This window comes from Sceloporus undulatus, chromosome 2 (assembly GCF_019175285.1).
Source record: "Sceloporus undulatus isolate JIND9_A2432 ecotype Alabama chromosome 2, SceUnd_v1.1, whole genome shotgun sequence".
In the NCBI taxonomy this organism is placed as follows: Eukaryota; Metazoa; Chordata; class Lepidosauria; order Squamata; family Phrynosomatidae; genus Sceloporus; species Sceloporus undulatus.
In genome coordinates this window covers 58,619,078-58,639,432 of record NC_056523.1, presented here as the reverse complement: position 1 = coordinate 58,639,432, position 20,355 = coordinate 58,619,078, and the positions used below count along the sequence as shown (strand labels likewise).

Sequence of the window (20,355 nt, the reverse complement as noted above, 5' to 3'; positions counted from 1 at the left end):
ACTACTGTAGGTACAAGATAAAAATAAAACCCATAATTACTCTCTTCTGATTATGAGATCTATATTTACCTGCAGAGATCTAATATAGACATGCAGGCACAATGAGATTACTGCAAAACTATGTAACCTAATTGCTTTCTTGGAAGATCCACAGTGCTATTTAAAAATATTCAGTATATATGGGTAGGGGTAGGGGTGTGTGTGTGTGTGTGTGTGTGTGTGTGTGTGTGTGTGTGTGGCCTTTCCTCATAAAGAGCCCATACAGTCAGGCCAAAATAAAGCTGCTTCAGGTCACTTTGGAGGTATGCTGTTTAAATTATGCATGCATCCTAAGAGGCCAGAAGCCGTGCTAAAGCCATGCTCCAGTCCTAAGGACTAGAAAGCAGCTTTGGCACAGCTTCTGGCCTCTTAAGATGTGTGTGTCACTTAAACAGCATACCTCCAAAGTGACCCGAAGCAGCTTTATTTTGGCCTGTCTGTATGGGCCCATAATCTGCAATGGTTTAAAAGTTTACCTGAGTCTGAGCTTTTTACATTAGATAAAGAACAATCCAGTTCTTTTACATTCAGTGATCACTAGAAGAGATAGATAGGTGCAAAGAAAATTTGAGTGTATAATCAAACTATAAAATTTATTTTTTTCCCATTCTCGCCTCCAATGTTGCTTATTTATTTTATAATTTGTCTTCTGATCTCAGGATTAGAATTCTTTCTTTCTCCAGTCTCTAACCCTAGTATGACCGGGAGTATGGCACATTTGGGTGGTCTGTACCCAAAGTTTCTCCAAGTTTGCCTTTATTTTTCTCTGAACTGGTCACCCCTGTTTGAAACAGACACTTAAAATGTCTACAGATATCTAATGGTCCTGAGTCATTGAATACTTACCTTTTTTTGAAGAACATTAATTTTTCTTTCTTTGACTTCTAACATGTCTTTCATATCTCGTATTTCTCCGGCCAGAGTTCCCTTTTCTTCTGTGAGGTCTTGCAGTTGTTTGGTTTTTTTATTAAGAAAACTTTCTTTCTCTTCTAAACGTAATCTCAAGGCATCAACCTATAATAAATGTTAATATGTGGGAGCATTAGTGAATGAAATAATGGAAAAACAGAAGAGTTAACATATTCCATCCTAATGATGTTATTCTCTCTCTGTGTGTGTGTGTATACCTCAGATTTTTCAAATCAGAGCGTAGTTTTTTTAGAAATCTGTGCATCACTTTCCAACCACCAGACAAGTCATATTTGTAAAACACAGTTGCTGTGGTTCATCATGACTCCCTCCCCCCCTCTGTTGGACACCATAGTGTAATTATATTTATATAGATACACAGATACTGTATAAAGTATTTTATCTCTTTCTTCTGGGTGCAAAGCAGAAAGTACATATTTTCTGTCAGGCATCAGGGAGCTATATTTATGGCATGCCAACATCCCGTTTTATGCTTGATATGCTCACTAAGATTTGTGAAGATAGCTGGTTCAAGAGGCAGAGCCATGCACATTGGACATGAGCTGATGAGTGCTTTCTGCCCTAAAATCATGAAAAATAAACTGGCATTTATTTGGCAGTACAATCCCATTGTTGCTATATTTGTTGGATAAGATCTGAAAGCAGAGGAAAATGCTTTCTCCAATGCCTGAATATATTTGCACTAACAGAAGGAAAGCACAACACGTTTACTATTGTTTATACCTTTGGGGAGGGATCGTAATTGCTTCTTAATGGGGATACAATTCTCCCAATTCTGGCAGAATTTCCCTGGGTGCCTCCACTAATTTGTACATGACAGTCCTTAATATAGCTTTCTGCCTCCAGTATCAGAGAGGCAAAGGTTGTAGACCAAGACACAGGGCCTAGGAGAAGACACTGAATCTGGGTGTTCTTAATGGATAGTTAAACTCTGGAGGTAGAGATTTTACATATCCTATGGCTGTTGGAACAGCCTTCCAGCAACCAATGGACTGTACTGTAACTTGCTATTTACTCATTTTTGGTTTTGGTTTTTAACTGCTGAGATCTTTTTTTTCAAAACATCACCAATGAAAATGATCAGACCTCTAACAATTTTTCATTTCTTTATTATATTTCTGAGTTTCCCTTTCTATGTACAAGCAACAAACTACAATATGGAACATGCAGATAATAATGATAGGTATTTGAAATTACAGTCATTCCTTCATATCAGAGGGGGATCCGATCTGGACCTCCCCCCCACCACCGGTTAAGGGGAAAAAAAACATGGGACCTCAAGTCAAGTCCCCAATGCCAGCACAATGTGCACACACTACCACTGAGAACAACGGGGCTTGCCATCTGCAGATGCTGAAATCCACGGATGGCAAGCCCACATATGGTGAGAGCCCACTCTACTAACCATGCCATATATGTTAACAACAAAAAGAAAAATGAATGGCAATGCAATAATCTGCACTTCATTTAATTTGGAATTAATTTTAAGTATTTTTCAAGTTTCTTAACTAGGACCATCATTCTTGGCCACAGCACAGAAAAGAGAAAAGACAGGTGAGTCGATTTAGATTAATTATCTTTTCTTTATTTGGAAATAGCATGTTTTAAGGGGGGCAAAGTCTGTGAAGAAATATGATTTATTCCAGGTTTTGCAATGCTAAGCTTGTTCTGAACAAAAAGCTTTGCAAATCCATTTCTGCAAGTCAATTTGGGATCAATTTGGATGATCTATTAGATCTCAGGATGCATGTTTCTTCCTGTTCTTGAAATGGTTCAGTTGGTTTTCATACACTGGGGAAAAGATATATGCTGAGTTTAATGGAATTTAGATATTTTCTTTTTATTAAAGATTTTGAATAAGAACACCATCATTATCATCTATGAATGAGAATCAGTTCTTCATTTTTGTTAGAATAGTCAGGGACTCATATGAAACAATGGCTTTAGAAGATATATTCCAGGCCCCTCTGATGACAAAGCAGCTTATTTTAAGATTCTTTTCAGAGAAGAACAATAATCTATTTCTAACTTTCAGAGGCTCAAAAATAGATATCATAAGAACCAGTTGATTAAGAAAAGTGTGAATAAATTCCATGCTGGTAAAGAAGGTTGCCAATTTTATTCCTAGAAAAGTTGATGTGAATTTAAGAGCTGCCACAAATAACAATTTGGTAAGTGACGTTTTTCTCTTCAGAGTGACAGAGCTTGGCAAATGAAGCAACCAGATCTTAGCCAGGATATTTCATATCAGTATTCATAACATTTCACAGCTGTTTCAATTATAAAGAAATAGAAATAACTTCCAAAAGACCCAAACAAATCAAATCAGTACCTGAGGGGAAAAAGCCTCCTAAATAAACATTAGGAGACTCAACACAATAAATAGGTTAAAGAAAATAGTACACTTGGCCTCCACATTTGTGGCTTTGACACTCATGATTTTGAATATTCACAAGGTCAAGACCACAGTGCATGCACACTTCTCCTCCTTCTTCCTCCTGGGGTTTTCCCTTCAGGGGAAAAAGCCCATGTGAAGGTTCTCTATGGTCCCACTCCACTCCCCTGAATTGGATGGGACTCCTTGAGACCACCTTAATAATAATAATAATACTGTAATAACAACAACAACAACAACAACAACTCACTGCCACCACCCAATGATTTAACTTGTCACACCCCAGCAATGCCTTTGGACATTGCTGAGGCCTTATACAATCAGAAAAGACACTAGCCAAGCTAAGGCCATTAAAAGGAATGAAGAAAGAGGCAGAGTATTGAAGAAAAAGATTTATTATGAAGTAAAAAAACATTAAGCATAAGACATGGAGGACAAATGGTCATCCAGGCGCAAACTTAAAGGATAAGTTACAATCATTTCAGCCAAACACAGCCAAACCTGAATCCCTGACATGCACCTGTTCCTCTTCCCCCACCCACCTGTCCCTTTAACTGGCTTCTGAGTGGGGCTAGGAGTTATTCGTGATTTTTCGACATTCCACATTCATGAGGGACTTGTCCCCTCATGAATGTGGAGGGCCGAGTGTATAAGAAAAAAACAAATAGGTTCTGAAAAGATGTCATCCCCTGTCTGTAAAATCACCATAGGGAAGAAATTCAGTCAGCCTAGTTCCAGAGCACTGGAGCTGCTCCTTGTAGTTGCTAATGTAGTCTATATATGACATGAAACTGAAAAAAAGCACTTCGGAGATGTTGAATGCCTGCAAGAGGAAGTCTCCTATCTGAGGAAGCATTCCCTGAAAGATTAAGGATCTAGGTGGAGCAGTCATTTATAAATAGATGCAAATGGGAAAGAAGGTCTTAGATATTCAAATTCAAATTGATATTCAACTGGAATGAACATCCTAGATGGATGCCGGATATTCTCCCTTCGTATAATTCATCTTGCAACACTATACTACAGATTGTACATGGAGAATGTTTGTCCCAGTAACAAATTACCCTTATCTGAAATATATCCAGACATTTTCTGTGTGGACATCAGCTATATATATATTAACCAAAAATTATGTCATTTCTTAATTTACCACTGGCCATGCAGGTATGTCTACATAAGCCACATTATTCAGTTTGCAAAAACTAGGTACACAAAAAGAACTAAATGTAATAGAATATGAAAAGCATACAACACATTATTAATCCTAAATGAAATTTAAGTAGACAGGAAAAATTGTTTGCTATTTTGGTTTTTTCTTTCAAAGTCCTGGCCTTTAAAATGTGTATTGATATCAGTGCTTAAGGGGTTCTATATTTACAAATTTTGAATCAAACTGACCTAACTAGAGGCCAGAACAGATTGCCTGAAAAGGGTGAATTGGGCCCACCCCAGAAATGATCACTCCGGGGCTGCAGCAAACACACGCCACAGCCCCAATCTACCCTGACACCAGCCCAAATAGGAGTGGAAAAGATCCACTCCTATTTGGGCTGGTAAAATGCTGCCTGTGGTGGCCCTGGTGCAACCCCAGGGAGGCTTCCAGGCACTCCTAGGGTATGCGACATGTATTATTATTATTATTATTAACCTTTATTTATAAAGCGCTGTAAATTCAGCACTGTACATACAGTCTTTTTAATTAGATGGTTCCCTGCCCTCAGGCTTACAATCTAAGAAGACACCACACAAAAGGAGAAGGGAGTAGTGGTGGGGAAGGGGATGAGGTCCAGCAGTTCCTCTCTACCTCCAAGGCCTGGACCAAGGCAGATGGACTGGAGGGAGGGCTTGGCTTCATAATGGATGGTTAATCTTCATCCAGGGAGGCAAGCGACAATTATGCAAGGCCTGGGAACACTTCTCTGAACAGGACGGTCTTCAACTCCATTTTGAAGCTGATTAAAGAAGTGATGGCTCTTGTTCATGGGAGAAGAAGGTTCCATGAGTGAGGGGCAGCGAGTGAAAAGGGGCGAATCCGAGATGGGGCAGAGGAAATCCACAACCCCAGAGCGCTGGAAACCACCCACACCTAGTCAGCCAGGATGACTTCCACTGCTCTTCTTAGGTCCTACAGATTCAGGCCTATGACCTCCATGATTGAGTCTTGACATCTGGTGTCTTCTTCGTTTTCTACTACCTTCCCGCCTTCCTTAGCATTCTTGTCTTTGCTAATGAGTTATGCCTTCTCATTATGTGGCCAAAACACAACAGCTTGAGTTTCATAATCTTGGCTTCTAGGGAGAGTTCAGGCTTGATCTGTTCTAGTATCCATGTTTTTTTCTTTTTGAGCATCCACGATATCCTCAGCACTCTTTTCCAGCACCACATCTCAGATGAGTTTATTTTATTTCTCTCAGCTTTCTTCTCTGTCCAGCTTTCACACCTGTATATGGTAATGGGGAACACAGTGTCTTGGACAATTCTGACTTTAGAGCTCTGTTGTGTATCTCTACACTTTAGGATCTTATGTAGTTACTTCATAGCTGCCCTTCCCATTCCTTGTCTTCATCTGATTTCTTTACTGCAGTCTCCATTCTGATCAATGTTTGATCCAAGGTATGTGAAATCTTTAATTTGATTTCCTCATAAACTAGGTTGAATTATTTTTGTTTTCTTTGGGTTCAGTACTAAGAAAGCCTTTGTAGTTTCCTCTTTGACCTTCCTTAATAATTTTCCAAGTCTATTATGTTTTCTGCTAGCAGTATGCAAAATTAGACATATTTAAAGGACACAAGAGATCCTTCCAGTAAAAAAATTAAAATAAGGGAGGGACAGCATATGCATCCATTGGCCCACACTTGCCTACTTGTGGTTTGAGGTGAACTGTCTCATAGTTTATTGATGCCTGTACTGCAGCCACTCAGCCACAAGCCACAAGGTTGAGTTCAAAACCAGCCAGGGGTTCCAGGTCGACTCAGCCTGCCATCCTTCCGTAGATTGCTAAAATGAGTACCCAGCTTGTTGGGGCAGTTAGCTTACACTTTGTAAACTGCTTAAGCGATATAGGAATGTACTTGCTATTGCTATTGAGTTACCATCAGAAAACAAACTAGATGGCAATGCGGAAAATGCCCATTCTACTGCAGTACATCTCCTCACCTACTATCCATCTACTAAGTTAAACATGACAAACTAATATGTCTGTCAGTTTGAACTTTGCATTGAATGTTATATCACTTACAGAAAAATATTATGTCCATGTTTGAGTTATTAATAATAGCACAGGTGTGAAATCTCATCAGCTTCCAGAATCTGCTAATGGTGATGTTGGCTCTGAATCCAGTGTACTCAGATTTACATTTTGGCCATGTGTAGTGTTAACATTAAGGGAATCTAAACAATATACTCATCGTCAGAATTTGGTATGCAAGTGACTTTCAGCCAAAAACAAAAAAACAAACAGGCTAATATTTGAAAAATTTTCTTAATATAATTCCCAACACAAGCTTTACCTCACTCAATTTTTAACATTTACTATAAAACTATACTTGTCATAATATTTTTAGGAATTACTGCAAAAGGAAGAGGTTGTTTGTGAGTCAATGTTATTTCACAATGTAATGATAGTTGTAAATTCATTATACTTGGAGAACTAATTTTGAATATTCCATCTCTAGTAATTTTTGGAAATGTTTTTACAATAGCAAACACAAATAAAAAATGTAATTTACTACAACACACTACCTAAAGCTGTGTTAAACACTGAAATCCTATGAAAGCTTGTTTGGAATTAAATTCTTGAGAAACCAGTTAGACTGACTTCTTTTTAAACATACACAAGATCATTTGGTACGTATTGCTAAACCAAAATTGTAGACAAAATAGTGTTTTAAAAAGTATGATTTTTCCGTGAATGTGAATTTACAAACACAAACTAATTGATAACCTTCACACATATATGAGTAGGACATAGGTCTTCCATAGACATTTTCCATAATGAATATTAATTAGTCATTTATATATATTTTTATACTAGTCCTTTAGATTTATCATTTTCATTGACAGAATGAGTGTGTTCAAAGAGTGTAAAAGATCTAGGTGGTCATTCTTTTCTACCAATATTTTTTGGTCAAACCCACAATTTGTATTTCATTCAACCAGTTAGTTTCTATTCCCTGCAATTTCTCCTTCTACTTATGTTTATTGGGGTCTCAAAAAAGCTTGTATAAAATTTGGATAATGTAAAATTGTTCTTATAAGTGGATTGATGGTGCGAGTCCATTCATCCAATGTTGCCACAATTTTAAAACATCCCTAAAAAGAGTTTTTATATTAGTTTAAGGTTAGTTTACTTTTTAAGTGATTATACAGCAGGTCATTAGTATCTGGTGGCATTTTAGTTCCAGGACCCCCCATGGATCCCAAAATTTCTGACTGCCAAACCCCATTATATACAAGGGCATAATGAAATGGTGTCCCTTATGTAAAATTACAAAATCAATTTTGCTCACTGGATTTAAAAACAAAATCATGGATGGCTGAATCAATGCATGCAGAATCCATGGATAAAAAGGCTGACCGTGAAGTCGAAGGCTTTCATGGCCGGCTCCACAGTTTTTGTGGTTTTTTCGGGCTAAGTGGCCATGTTCTAAGCAGAGTTTCTTCCTGACTTTCACCATCACTGTGGCTGGCATTTCAGAGAATGTTTGCCTGGAAAGGACTTGACAATATATATTGTGTGATCTGGAAAGCCAGTCCTTTCCAGGCAAACATCTCTGAAGATGCGCCCAGATGCTGGCGAAATGTCAGGAAGAAACTCTGCAGAACATGGCCACATGCCTGAAAAACCCACAAAAAAGGCTGACTGTGGTCCACACTGCAAAATAACCAATTTAGACCGCTTAAACACCATGGCACAATGCTAGGGAATTCTGGGAACTATAGTTTTGTGAGATATTTAACTTTCCTGACAGAGAGCTCTAGTGCCACAACAAACTACATTTCCCAGGATTCGAGCACTGAGCAGGCCAGTTAAAATGGTCTGAACCTGGTTTTCTGCAGTGTGTTTTGAGCTGTATGTGTTTCCATTCATTTGGTTTATGACTCATATTTTATTTGCATCCATGTAACTGAAACATTAAAAATTATTCTTGTTATCTATTAAGCTGAAATGCCTCTAATGTGTTTTCAGTTTTTAATTGTGGGATTGCCAACCCCCTATTTTGGATGATTTGTACAAAATTGATTTTGCACAAAGAGGGGGTGTGTAGTAAATTGTGTAATCATTTTTTTTGCCATAAGGAAAAGTTTGCTGTTGTAAGAATAAATTAGATTGTCTGAAAAAGAATCAAATTTGGGAAGTATCCATTTTTATAGCTGCAATGTTTCCTAGTAGTACAGTTTTAATATACTCATGCCAGTAATTTTTGCTTAGGCCATTAAGGTTGATTTATGGTTCGGTACATTAGGTGACTTATATTTGTAGTACTAATACCACCTACATATTCCTGAGTGCCATAATGAAATATCGGTCATTAATAGAATTCTTTTGACATTTAATGGAGATAAATTCATAACAATTTCCATTTCATAATTAATTTTAAAATCCATATTCTATTGAAATTCATTTTTTTTAAAAAAGAATGGGACAATTCTCAGGTTTTGATTTAAAAAAAAATAAACATCACTGTATATAATTGATAAGGTGTACCTTGCCTGCAATCTATACCTTTCATACCTTTATATGCCTACTGTTCAGTTATTGGTTCTATAGCCACAGCAAATATAATGGGGAAAATTGATATCCTTGACAAGTGCCCTATCTTGCATTAAACAAGAGATTCTATTTTTGTTAATATGTTTTTGCAGATGACGCATTATAAAATTTACCAATTAGTGAGCCACTATTCTCCAGTTTTGTTTTTCCCACCCAATAATAATTCAGTTCCTGCTAGTGAAGCTGTCATGACATTCAATAACACTGGTTGAAACACACAGGCCAAATAAGCACGCTTCTGGCCGCTTTGGGGGGGCACAGTGTTCAAACAACCATTCCCCCAAAGCAGCTGGAAGCTGCTCCAGCACGCAATAGAGTCCTTTGGACTGGATCAAAACTGGAGGTGTCAGTTTTGATTCTGAGGCAGCAACCCACTTCGGAGCGGCATCGCATTGCCACAGTCCCAGCCCAATCACAGCCAGAGCAGTCTGTGGCTGCTCATTCCAGCCATGTGCTTCGCCTCAATAATGCCAACTTACTCTTATTATTTTTGCACTGTGTAAACAACTGGCAAAGGTCAGTGTGGTGTGATCTCTGAGTGTGGGTCTAGGAGACTGGGAGACAATGGTTCAAATCCTGGAATGACCATGGAAACCCACTGGCGACCTTGGGCAAGTCACACTCTGTCAGCCTCAGAAGCTGGCAAAGGCAAACCCCTGAAACAAAACTTACCAAAAACAAACAACAACAACAAACAAACAAACAAAAACCCATGAAAGGGTTGCCAGAAGTCAGAAACAACTTGAAGGCACACAAGAGAAACAACTGTATGCAAAGATGAATAAACCACTACTGTAATTACTTTACACTGAGCCCAGCAGCAGACAGCTTTCCTTCCTGTTTCTGCAGAGCACAAGAGCGATTTTGCCCTTCCGCAAAAGATTTTACAGTTACGTGCGCATTTGCTCCCATAGCCTGTGTTGCCCTCACTTTTTTTCAGTAATATAAGTGGGCTTTCTTTGGGACTCGTTTGCAATGAAGTGATTCCTTTGTTGTGTACCAGATATTGTCTCAGTCTCTTTCACAAACAGATTTCTCCTCCTTTAATGGCTTCTAACCCCCCCCCCATTTCCTGAAAAAAGGGTAAATACGAAAGGACAGATTTCTGATTTGAAAATATTTTCTTTCCCCACTCCCCATCCTTCAGCTCTGTGACTTCTTGGCTTTCAAGATTTGCATAACCTTTTAAACACTTAGTTTACTGGTTTTCTTCCTCTGGGCAAAGGGAGTGGGTGTGCTCACAGAGATTATGCAGTGACATGGTTTTTAAGAGAAAGCTGTAATTCTAAATAGGTCTGTCACCTAGTCTCTCTGCAAGGCAACAGTCTCAGGGACCTGCAGGTAAAGACCAGACATTTTTTGATTCAAGATAGATTTCTTTATTGAAAAAGATTTTAGCCAGAACACCTGGAGTGGCCAAGGTCTAAAAACAGAGGCTACTTTTATACAGTCCTGTCATAGAAGATTTCACCCCTGGCTGAATCTGATAAAACACTCCCTGAAACACCCCTCAAATGTGATGGAAATTCGTATGTGTGGAAGCCTTGCACACTTCCGCAATCATCAGGCAACCATCACTATCCAAAGTTTTCTGTTCATAGGAAATTTGCTCCCCTGGAATAGAGTTGCCATAACTCAAGACCTCCAAACCGGGAAAATGTAGGACAACATTATGAAATGTAGGACACTTTTTAAAAATGGAGCCTCCATTTAAAAAAAGTGTCCTACATTTCATAATGCAATCGCTGTGGCCCCACACGCTCCTTCCCGGCCTCTGCCGAGGCTCGGTCTCCTCGGAGGCCGGAAAGAGGGCATGGGGCTCTGGCGATCGCCAGGGCCGCCCTCTTTCTCAGCCCCGCGGGACCGGGAAAGAGGGCACAGGACCTCTGGATCGCCAGGGCCTCCCCTCCTTCTCGGCCTCCGAGGAGACCGGGAAAGAGGGCGGGAGCCGCTGGCGATCGCCAGGGCCTGCCCTCCTTCTCGGCCTCCGCGGAGGCCAGGAAACAGGGCGCGGGGCCACAGGGAGCGGGGAGGTTGGTGCGGCCGCACGCAGGAGGTGCCGCCTCCCCCTTCGCCTCCTCCGCCCAAGACCTCGTGTCTCCTCCTCTCCTCCACGCAGCCATGCGAGGTGGAGGAGGAGGAGGGCAGCGAGGCCCCACAGGTTGCAGCGCAACCCCGCTGCAACCGGGGTTGTCCCGGTTTTTGGGCGCACCCGTGACGTGAGCGGGCAGGTGCGCCAAAACCGGGAAAATCCCGGTTGCAGCCGAGTTAGGCAACCCTACCCTGGAACGACCCTAAGATGAACCTTATCACAGGGCTTCTTGACAAAATTGTTGAGAAAAGTTTCCCTGTGCCTTCCTCTAGGGCTGAGAGAGTGTGATTGCCCAAGTTCACCCAGTGGATTCCCATGGCCAAGCAAGGCTTTGACCCCGTTCCCAGAGTCAGGTCCAATATTCAAACCATTACACCATAGTAGAAACTCAGCAGGTCAAAAATGCGGTGGCGAAAGCTTTGGCTAGGAGGCATGTTAAAATAGATTCACTAGCTACAAGTTTGTTTTCGAGCACAATTCAAAATGCTAGTCATGACTTACAAAAGCCCTATATGCTGTAGATCCAGACAATATGAAGACCATACTCCCTATACAAACCTTCAAAATCTATGGAGAAGGCTTTCTCTTGGTCCCACCTCCATCAACAGGCTTGCTGTGGACACAAGAGAAGCCTTTTCAGTGGCTGTCCCCACCCTCACCCAGGAAGTGTTCTTATTGGAATGTGTGCTTATTATTATAATGTTTGTATGTTTTTAAAATGTCGATACTGTTTTAAATGGGAAGATTTAATTGTGTTTAAAATGGTATTGATAGGTTTCAATTGTTTTTTCTTCTGTGGGTCCTGCTGGGTCCATCCATTAGAAAGGCAGATACAAATTAAATTAAATAATTATTATTAGTAGTATTATTGCTTCCTGGTTAACAGCTTGGAACCAGCCCAATACTCATTTAGTCTTTTATACACAATCTTAGAGTGAGTTTTAAGAATGGATTCTAAGGACCCTAATTGGACACTAACCTTGAAATCACCTCACCAGCCAGCTTCTTATTATCTCCAGTGGCTTCACCCAGGAAAAGCATATACTTGTCCAGTTTGGTCAGCTAAGACATGCAAGAGTTGATGGTGGGTTTATGCAACCTGCCTCAGGCATACCTAGTGACGGGAGTCGTGTGGTTTTTGCTATTTTATCATCTTGAAAGGGACTGTCAGAAAAACTCCAATTGCACTTGCAGAGAGAGATTGTGGGGAGTGGAAAAGGGCATTCCAGGAAACAGTTTTTGAGCTGATGAATAACATAGTTCTTAAGTTACTGATTCATGTAGCAGTGAGACAAGCTTACAATGAATCTATGCTTAGCATCTTTCCAATATGGCATGGTACAGACCTGCAAAGTTCAGTCAAAATTAGCTATATTACAGAAATGCACAAAGAGCACGATAATCTTAGCAGCATTTGCGTGTTGTTGTTTTTTAAAAAAAAGCAACAACATAAAGTTTCCCTACGGTCAGCAATCAATTAAGCACCGACAAAGATAGGCTCCCACTGCTGAAGGCTAAATAGGCAGATACATTGCCCACAAAGGATAGAATAAAGATCTTCAGCCCCTGGGGATTGATTCCAGGCTTGTGTGAAAAAAATCTTCTGGAAGGGAGGTCAGCAAACTACTGGAGCTGAAGCCTTGAATTTTGCATGAGGGTTACCTGATACAACACCAGTCCATCACACACATGCCAACACACTGAGTGGGTTAATTTTCAGGGCATGAAGGAGCAAGTGTTTCAGCTCAGGAAGGGAGAAGCTGCCAGTTATGAAAGACAACAACATATGACTGTATGCTATTAGAAACAATACATTGCCATTTATACATCACTTCCCAAACATTTGTGCACATAAGTAATCTCAACTATGTTTTTCAGTTCTGCATAACTATTTCTGCTAGCCTTAAATGATGAATTTTAAGAAATGGAGTAAATATACAGCTCCAAGAGAGACCCACCATGGTATAGTAATTTGAGTGTTGAATTACAACTCTTGAAGACCAAGGTTTGAACCCCACCAGCCATGGAAACCCATGTGTGACCTTGGCAGCTCACATTCTCTCAGCCTCAGAGAAACCAAAGGTAACTCCTCTAAAACAAATCTTGCCAAGAAAACTCCTTAGGGTTCCCATGCATGGAAACTACTTCAAGGCAAACAACAACAACCAGAAGTTAACAGGCAGTCACAGAGGGACTAAAGTGGTGTGGCAGTGTACAGCTTTGTTGAGATATATGGGATCTTCAGCGGGTTGCTGTCGACTATGCTGGCTGAGAGATTCTGGAGACCATGGTAGTTCAAAAAGTAAATTTCCTAAGCTCTGTAAGACAAGCAGTTCCTATTTGACTTGTGTCTGAAAGGAAACATTAGTGTTGAAGATCTCTGTTTGTGCTTCAGCCCTTGTACAACATCCATCAGTTTCCCAAAATGAACTCAGCAACTGGGGTAGCAGCTACTGATTTAAAAATGAAACAGTTATTTCCAATTCAAAGATACAAAGAAATGTTAGGTTCTGGTACCAACTAGCTATAAACATTTGACAACAAACTGCACTGAACAAAAGGTTTTCAAAGTAGTTCAGTAACAGTGAAGACGTGAGCAAGGGCTATCAAATATCAGAAGGTTAGCAGCCAAAGAAGTGAATCATGAGGTTGAGCTCTGCCAGCTGCATCTTCAGTTCCCTACCAATAAAAGCATCAAACTAGCAGCCCGTGATAAAGGCAAACTGACATGTGAAATCATCAAAGAGAAAATGAATGGAGAACATTTAGGAACAGCTGGGAAAAAAAGTCCTCTGGCGGACAATCACAAACCTATTCCTGGTTGACTGGAGTAAATGTTCCCAAAGGACCTGAGTGTACATGATGTCCCAGTAACTAATATGACTGCCATGTTTTGAACTATTCAAGTTCCCAAATTGGTACAATGTAGCCAATATACAATACATTGCAAAAGTCCAGCCTTGAGGTTACAAGCACGTGTACCATATTTAGGCAGGTTTCAAATAGAACACTACTTTCATTTGTATATTCCTCCTAGACTGGAATGACCTGCCGTGAACAGATTTGACAGCTGATTACAATGTCTGAATTAAAAACAGCACTAAAGACCTCTCTTTCTGTTGCCCTCTTCCTTTTCTATTGTCTTTCAAGTGACTCATGCCTTCTCATGATGTGGCCAAATTGGCTTCTAATAAGATTTCAGGTTTGATCTGTTCAGGGACCCATTTGTTTGTCTTTTTGGCTCTCCACATTATCCTAAGCCTCTTCTCAAGTAACCATCTTCAAACAGTTTGATTTTCTCCTTCTTTACTGTCCTGCTCTCCACATCCATACATGGTGAGGTGGAATGCAATGGATTGGATGGTTCTAATTTTAGTGCTCAGTTTAACCTTTAGTCTTTAGGATCTTGTCTAGTCTTTCATATCTGCCCTTCCCATTCCTAGTCCTCCATATTTCTTTTTTCCCTAGTCTCCTTATTCCTTGGCTGCAGTCACCATTCGGATCAATGATTGATCCTAGGTATGGGAACTCTAATTATTTCAATTTCTTCATTTTCACATGTAAACAGGCAATCTAAAAAATCTAAATCTACTCAGTGACTGAATAGATCACTGGAATATCATGCTGGAAGAAGGACAAGATATCTATAGATAAATCTTGATTAAAAGGTTCAAGCAATCTTCCCAAACAATCACAGACTACCAGTGTTTCTAAAAGTGGATTCAGACAAATTGAGAAATAAATTCACTAGTGTGGACTTTTGGGGGTATGGGAGTCATTCTTCTCCACATTTGACTAAAATATCATTGCACCACACTGTTCTATACATCCACTGAGCCATAGGCATACCCACTATTCTCTGGTCTGATCACTGAAATACTTGAAATTCCATGTTATGCAGAAAGAAAATATTACAGTGCACTAAGCCTCACTAAGACATCAATTAAAAGTTCCATTTATGGCTTAATTAGGCCATAGCTCAGCAGTGTCGTACATCAGAAAGTCTTCATGTAAGCAACTGTGGGTCTTAAATAATTAAAAATATGGAAAGTGATTGTCCATGTTACCCTTTCCCAACAGAGTTATTACAAAATTGGATGGTTAAATAACCAATCGCTGTTCTCCGGATTACTTATTCACAAACTAACTGCCATGTTTTTCATACTGTATAAAAATGACATAAATGTGGAGTACATGTTCTCAGGCAATTGTGCCTAATTATGAAAAATATGCCTGTCCCTCATGAAAAGTGATCTGTGGCAAACTGAGACTTGATCCCAAAGCAATTAATGAAGAAATATACTGTATGTGGAAACAAGTTCTGCTCCTCCAGAAAATTTCCATCTTCCTCAACTGATATACTTTTAAGAATATTTTCCCTCATGTATGGTTTATGTATGGTATCAGTCTAATCACTACAGTTGCAGTTTTTCTCTTTGCTGTTCAGCTTCAAGATGTATGCAAGGAATACCAGATACCATTTTCAGTAGTATCATCTATCTACACACCTTTACTTTGCTAGTTATAGTTATTGTTAGCTATAGTATCAGCTGTAAACCCTAATGTATTCAGTACGGCTCACTTCTGAGGAAATGTCCATAGGATTCCAGCCTAATAATAGCATAGAGTACTGCTTCTAACATCTGTGAAATTCTGATTTAAAATGAGTCCAACTTTTTGTACTGGAATTTACATAGCACAACCTATCTACAAGAGCAACCACTCTGACTGCATTTTTCCTGAAGCAAATCTGGTCCTTTGTTCATCACACTTCACTTCACACCACCAAATTACAATGTTTGTTTTACACATTTAAAAAAAATCAACTTCTGTACTGGGCTGATCTACAGCCAGTTTTGTGGCATGTTTCCATACTGTGAAACCCTATGACCATAAAATTATTGAATATGATATATTTATCCTCTACTTTCTTTTTAAAAAGTGAATAATGTCTTCAAAATAAGACCTGGTAGTGCAGTGGTTAAATGCCTGTACTGCAGCCACTCACTCACAAACCATAAGGTTGTGAGTGCAATACCAACCATGGGGCTCAAGGTCGACTCAGCCTGACATTCTTCTTAGGTCACTAAAATGAGTACCCAGCTTGTTGGGGGCAATTAGCTTACACATTGTAAACCACTTAGGGGGTGCTTAAGTGCACTGATAAGCAATACTTGCTATTGCTATGTCTCTCCCCTCACCTCCTTGTTGACATATAACTTTATCCAAAGCAGCCTGGGCAAACTTTAAGGAAAAACAAAGTGGAAATAAATGGAGATCTTTCCTCTGTAACCTTCATTCAGTTTTAGCATCTACAAGGAAAGATGTGTGTTCCAAAGGTAAACAAGCAACTTAGGGAAAGTTTCAAAAAGACTTTGGGAAAGGGGGCTAAGCCCTTATTTTCTCTGCAGTATATACATTGGTTTAAACTTTAAAATAAATAAACAGGACACAATCCTGCATTGTGAGATGTATTCTAAATTCTATCATGGCAGAACTATGAAATGACTCCCTTCCCTCCTGCAGGAAACACCAGCTTCCTTACTTCCCCCTCTCTGGCCTAACAGTAACTGTTGTAGAATAAGAGATGGCTAAGAAATGTCTGACAATGTGACTATAGCCAGATCCACAACAACATCATCTTGCAGGACATCTGGACTATTCCTGGGAAGTTCTGGAAGATGCCTTTATCATTGTGTAACTGATTACAGTGATATACCCAGATGCTTTTCAACCATCCCCTTATCTCTAGCAGCCTACATGGCTATGGAAGGAGTGGTGCAGAATGACAGAGGCTTTACTCATTTCTCAGGGAGGAAATAATTCTGACCTCCTCAATGACCACAAAAAGATGCACAGAGGCATAGGTTGGATTTATGCCTCTGTATGTAACAGGAGTCTAGCTAATAAATTACAGAATAAAGAATTGCACTCCATCATGTCTAATGGACGCATTTATAGCTATGAATCAGCAGGTTGTGTGTATGAATAGCAATAGAAATCTAAATCTATGGCTGTTGTGGGGTAAAGTCAGGAGGAAAGATGGAAAAGAGATATGCCAGGAAAACAGGTTTGGAAACCTGATGCAAGTTTCTTGGTATTGTTCCACTTCCACCATGCTTTGCCAATATATCTGTAAACAAAGAAGCTGCAAACTAGGGACATTTGCATGAGAGATAAATCACTGAACAATTCAAGTCCGTTTTCATGAACAGCTCTCCATACCTATGCTCTTCTGGCTCTCTCACCAAAAAAAGTCAATGAATGAACTTTAGTATTTTATTGGCTAGGCTCAATTGAGAAAAGATTTTAATTTACACTGCTTTGATTTACACTGATTGCAATGACATGTTAAGAAAACATATCAGTGAAATTGTAGTAACCAGCTTGTCTTCCCAATCAATGGGAATCTTCTAACTTTGCTTGAGGTGTTCCATTCCTGGCAATCATAACGCTTAGGTTATTGCACAGTCAGCTCTTTCTATCTATTGATTTTTTTTATCCTTGGATTCAACTATCTATGGTTTGAAAATATTCAAGAACAATATAAATTCAAAAATCAAACCTTGTTTTTGCCATTTTATATAAGGTATACCATGTAACTAGCAGACAAAAAGAACCTACATAAAGCAGGTATAGGACAAGAGAGAGTAAGAAAACGATTTTTTTTTTCATTTTAAAATTATTATGAGTATGACTACTTCATTAAATACTACTGCACCTGAAATTTATGCTACTAAAAGTTTAGTCCCCCAAAAATCATTCAGATCTAACAGGAAAAACAGAACAACCAGTTGCAATACTACTGGTCTTACTGCCATGTGTTTCCCACAGAGAACAACCTCATCTGTAGGTGGACATTAACAAACCTGAAAGACTTCATTCCAATATCAAAGTCTTTTTCAAAACAAAATTTTCTTGTCTGAGAACAAATACCTTGCAGCTCATGCAGTTCTAGGATATTTGTCAGTGCATTTATCCACAATGTCTTCTCACACAACCTGAAAACACTGCAAATTGCAAATGAACTTGCAAATAAACTTATGTGCTCTTGTAGTTGATGTCATATAGTACTGAGCAATTATCACTCTGCCTTTGGCAGGACATCAGATGCTGTTATAAATGGTTTTCATACAAAGACAGGGTCATACATAAAAGGACAGCAGGCGTTTGAGTTGGCTGTATTCTATTTGGGAACATATCCATATCCATTTGCAGTCAAGTTTGTTTGTTTGCTTGTTTGTTGTTTTAGTTCTTGATCTGTGGTTTGATCACATCTATTAATTCATGTGAATGCTTTTCCACAGAGTTTTTACATTAAAAGAGGAATGCAAATAAACACCAGGAAGTATGACTGATAGTCCATTATATAAGATGCACATATCTATATCATAAAATTAAGGTTCTGTATGTTATCATGTCATAAAAGTGGCTGGATGGGATTTTTACTAATTGTAGAGGCTATGTTTGGGATGATCTGACATAAATTACAGAGTGTGAGGGTGTATAGACTTTATACCGGCCTGCACCCAAACTAGGGCTCAGGTAGGGCTGAGCGTTTACATGCTCAAAGTCCTAGTATCGCCGCCCAGCTACCATCATGATGCATGCCAATCCAGATGGCACATGCCATGATGACGTCCCTCATGCACAGCGCCCAAACAGTGCTGTGCATGACAGACATTATAATGCTGCACCAGGGTGCTTATGGCGCCTCTTCTACGACGCAAATAGGAGCCCTGTTTCACGGCTCCTTTTTACACCAGGTTGGGGGCATGGTGTGTGGTTGCTGCGTCCCCAACCCAGCACTTCCAGAGGCGGCATAGAGCCGCCCCTGTCAGGCTGCCTGTACAGTCCCTATGTGACGTACATGGAATTCACTTTGATGGGCACTCCAATTATTTTTTTAATTAGATTTATCCAAATTTGGATGGTATGTTTGAGAAAGCCAGACTTAAATACAAGCTATGTGATGTATATGGCACTCACAGGGGACCACTCAGGAGCATCATCATTTGAATGGCATTGATGAGTTGTGTTAAAAAACTGGGGTTTTTTTTTAAGTTATAAAATATAAATCTATAAATATAAATGCTTTTGTATACTTTAGCCTACTTCCTCAGATGGATGTTTGTAATGAAGAATCCAAACATCTCATGTATATTTTAAATGTGAAAGTAAACACCAAGTTGCTACTGAAAAGAACAGCTTTACCTTTCATCAGTCTTACACACACACACTACTGTATGCCAATGAGAGTGAAGAAACAATGGCATGCCACATGTTTCAATAAAAACAGGTTGATTACTTTAGATATTACACAATATTTGGGAATCCAAAACAATCCCACCTCTGTCTGATCAGTTGTTTCCCATCACCTAGCAGAGCGACCAAGTCTACTTCTATCCCTGAACCCATTGTTGGTCCTCACTGAAACAAGTGTAGAAAATGTATACCATACCAGAAATTGCTTCTTCTATAGCACTAATGAGATTCCTGGCAATGATAACGCTTAGGTTATTGCACAGTCAGCTCTTTCTATCTATTGATTTTTTTTATCCTTGGATTCAACTATCTATGGTTTGAAAATATTCAAGAACAATATAAATTCAAAAATCAAACCTTGTTTTTGCCATTTTATATAAGGTATACCATTTCACTAAGCCACTTGATTTAATGGGAATTGAGCTTCCTGAGATTTTGGTATCCATGGGGGGTCCCAGAGCCAAGCCCCAGTGGATCCCAAGGGCCTGTGATATATGAAGAAATAAATATTAGTAGGGGACAAATAATTTACTATAGAACTAAATGTAACATGACGGGAACTTTACTACGATGATGAAGTAAAAAAAAAAATCCTCAATACATGACATCTGATATTAACACAAGAGTTTTTAAAAAACTACCATTAAAGTAATGTTTAATACATAAAAACAAAACAGCACTCCCAATCTATTTTCCTTTTCATGGAAGGCATTTTAAAGGTAATTTCCCCCCCAGACACAGATTATTCTGCACATGGGTGAAATTCAGCTTTACCCTTTAATCCCCCATCCAGACTACAAAACTGAGCATTCTTTCCCAGAACAGGACAATGGTAGCATACAGAAGGAGACTTAATATTAC

General features: G+C 39.3%; 1 protein-coding gene across 1 annotated transcript in view; it reads right to left on the bottom strand.

Moving 5' to 3' along the window:
- ERC2 (ELKS/RAB6-interacting/CAST family member 2) overlaps nt 1-20,355 on the bottom strand; it is a 765,920-nt gene that overhangs the window by 474,445 nt on the left and 271,120 nt on the right. Inside the window, 1 exon segment of the mRNA XM_042454903.1 lies at nt 886-1,053. Coding sequence (XP_042310837.1) covers nt 886-1,053 — 168 coding nt within the window.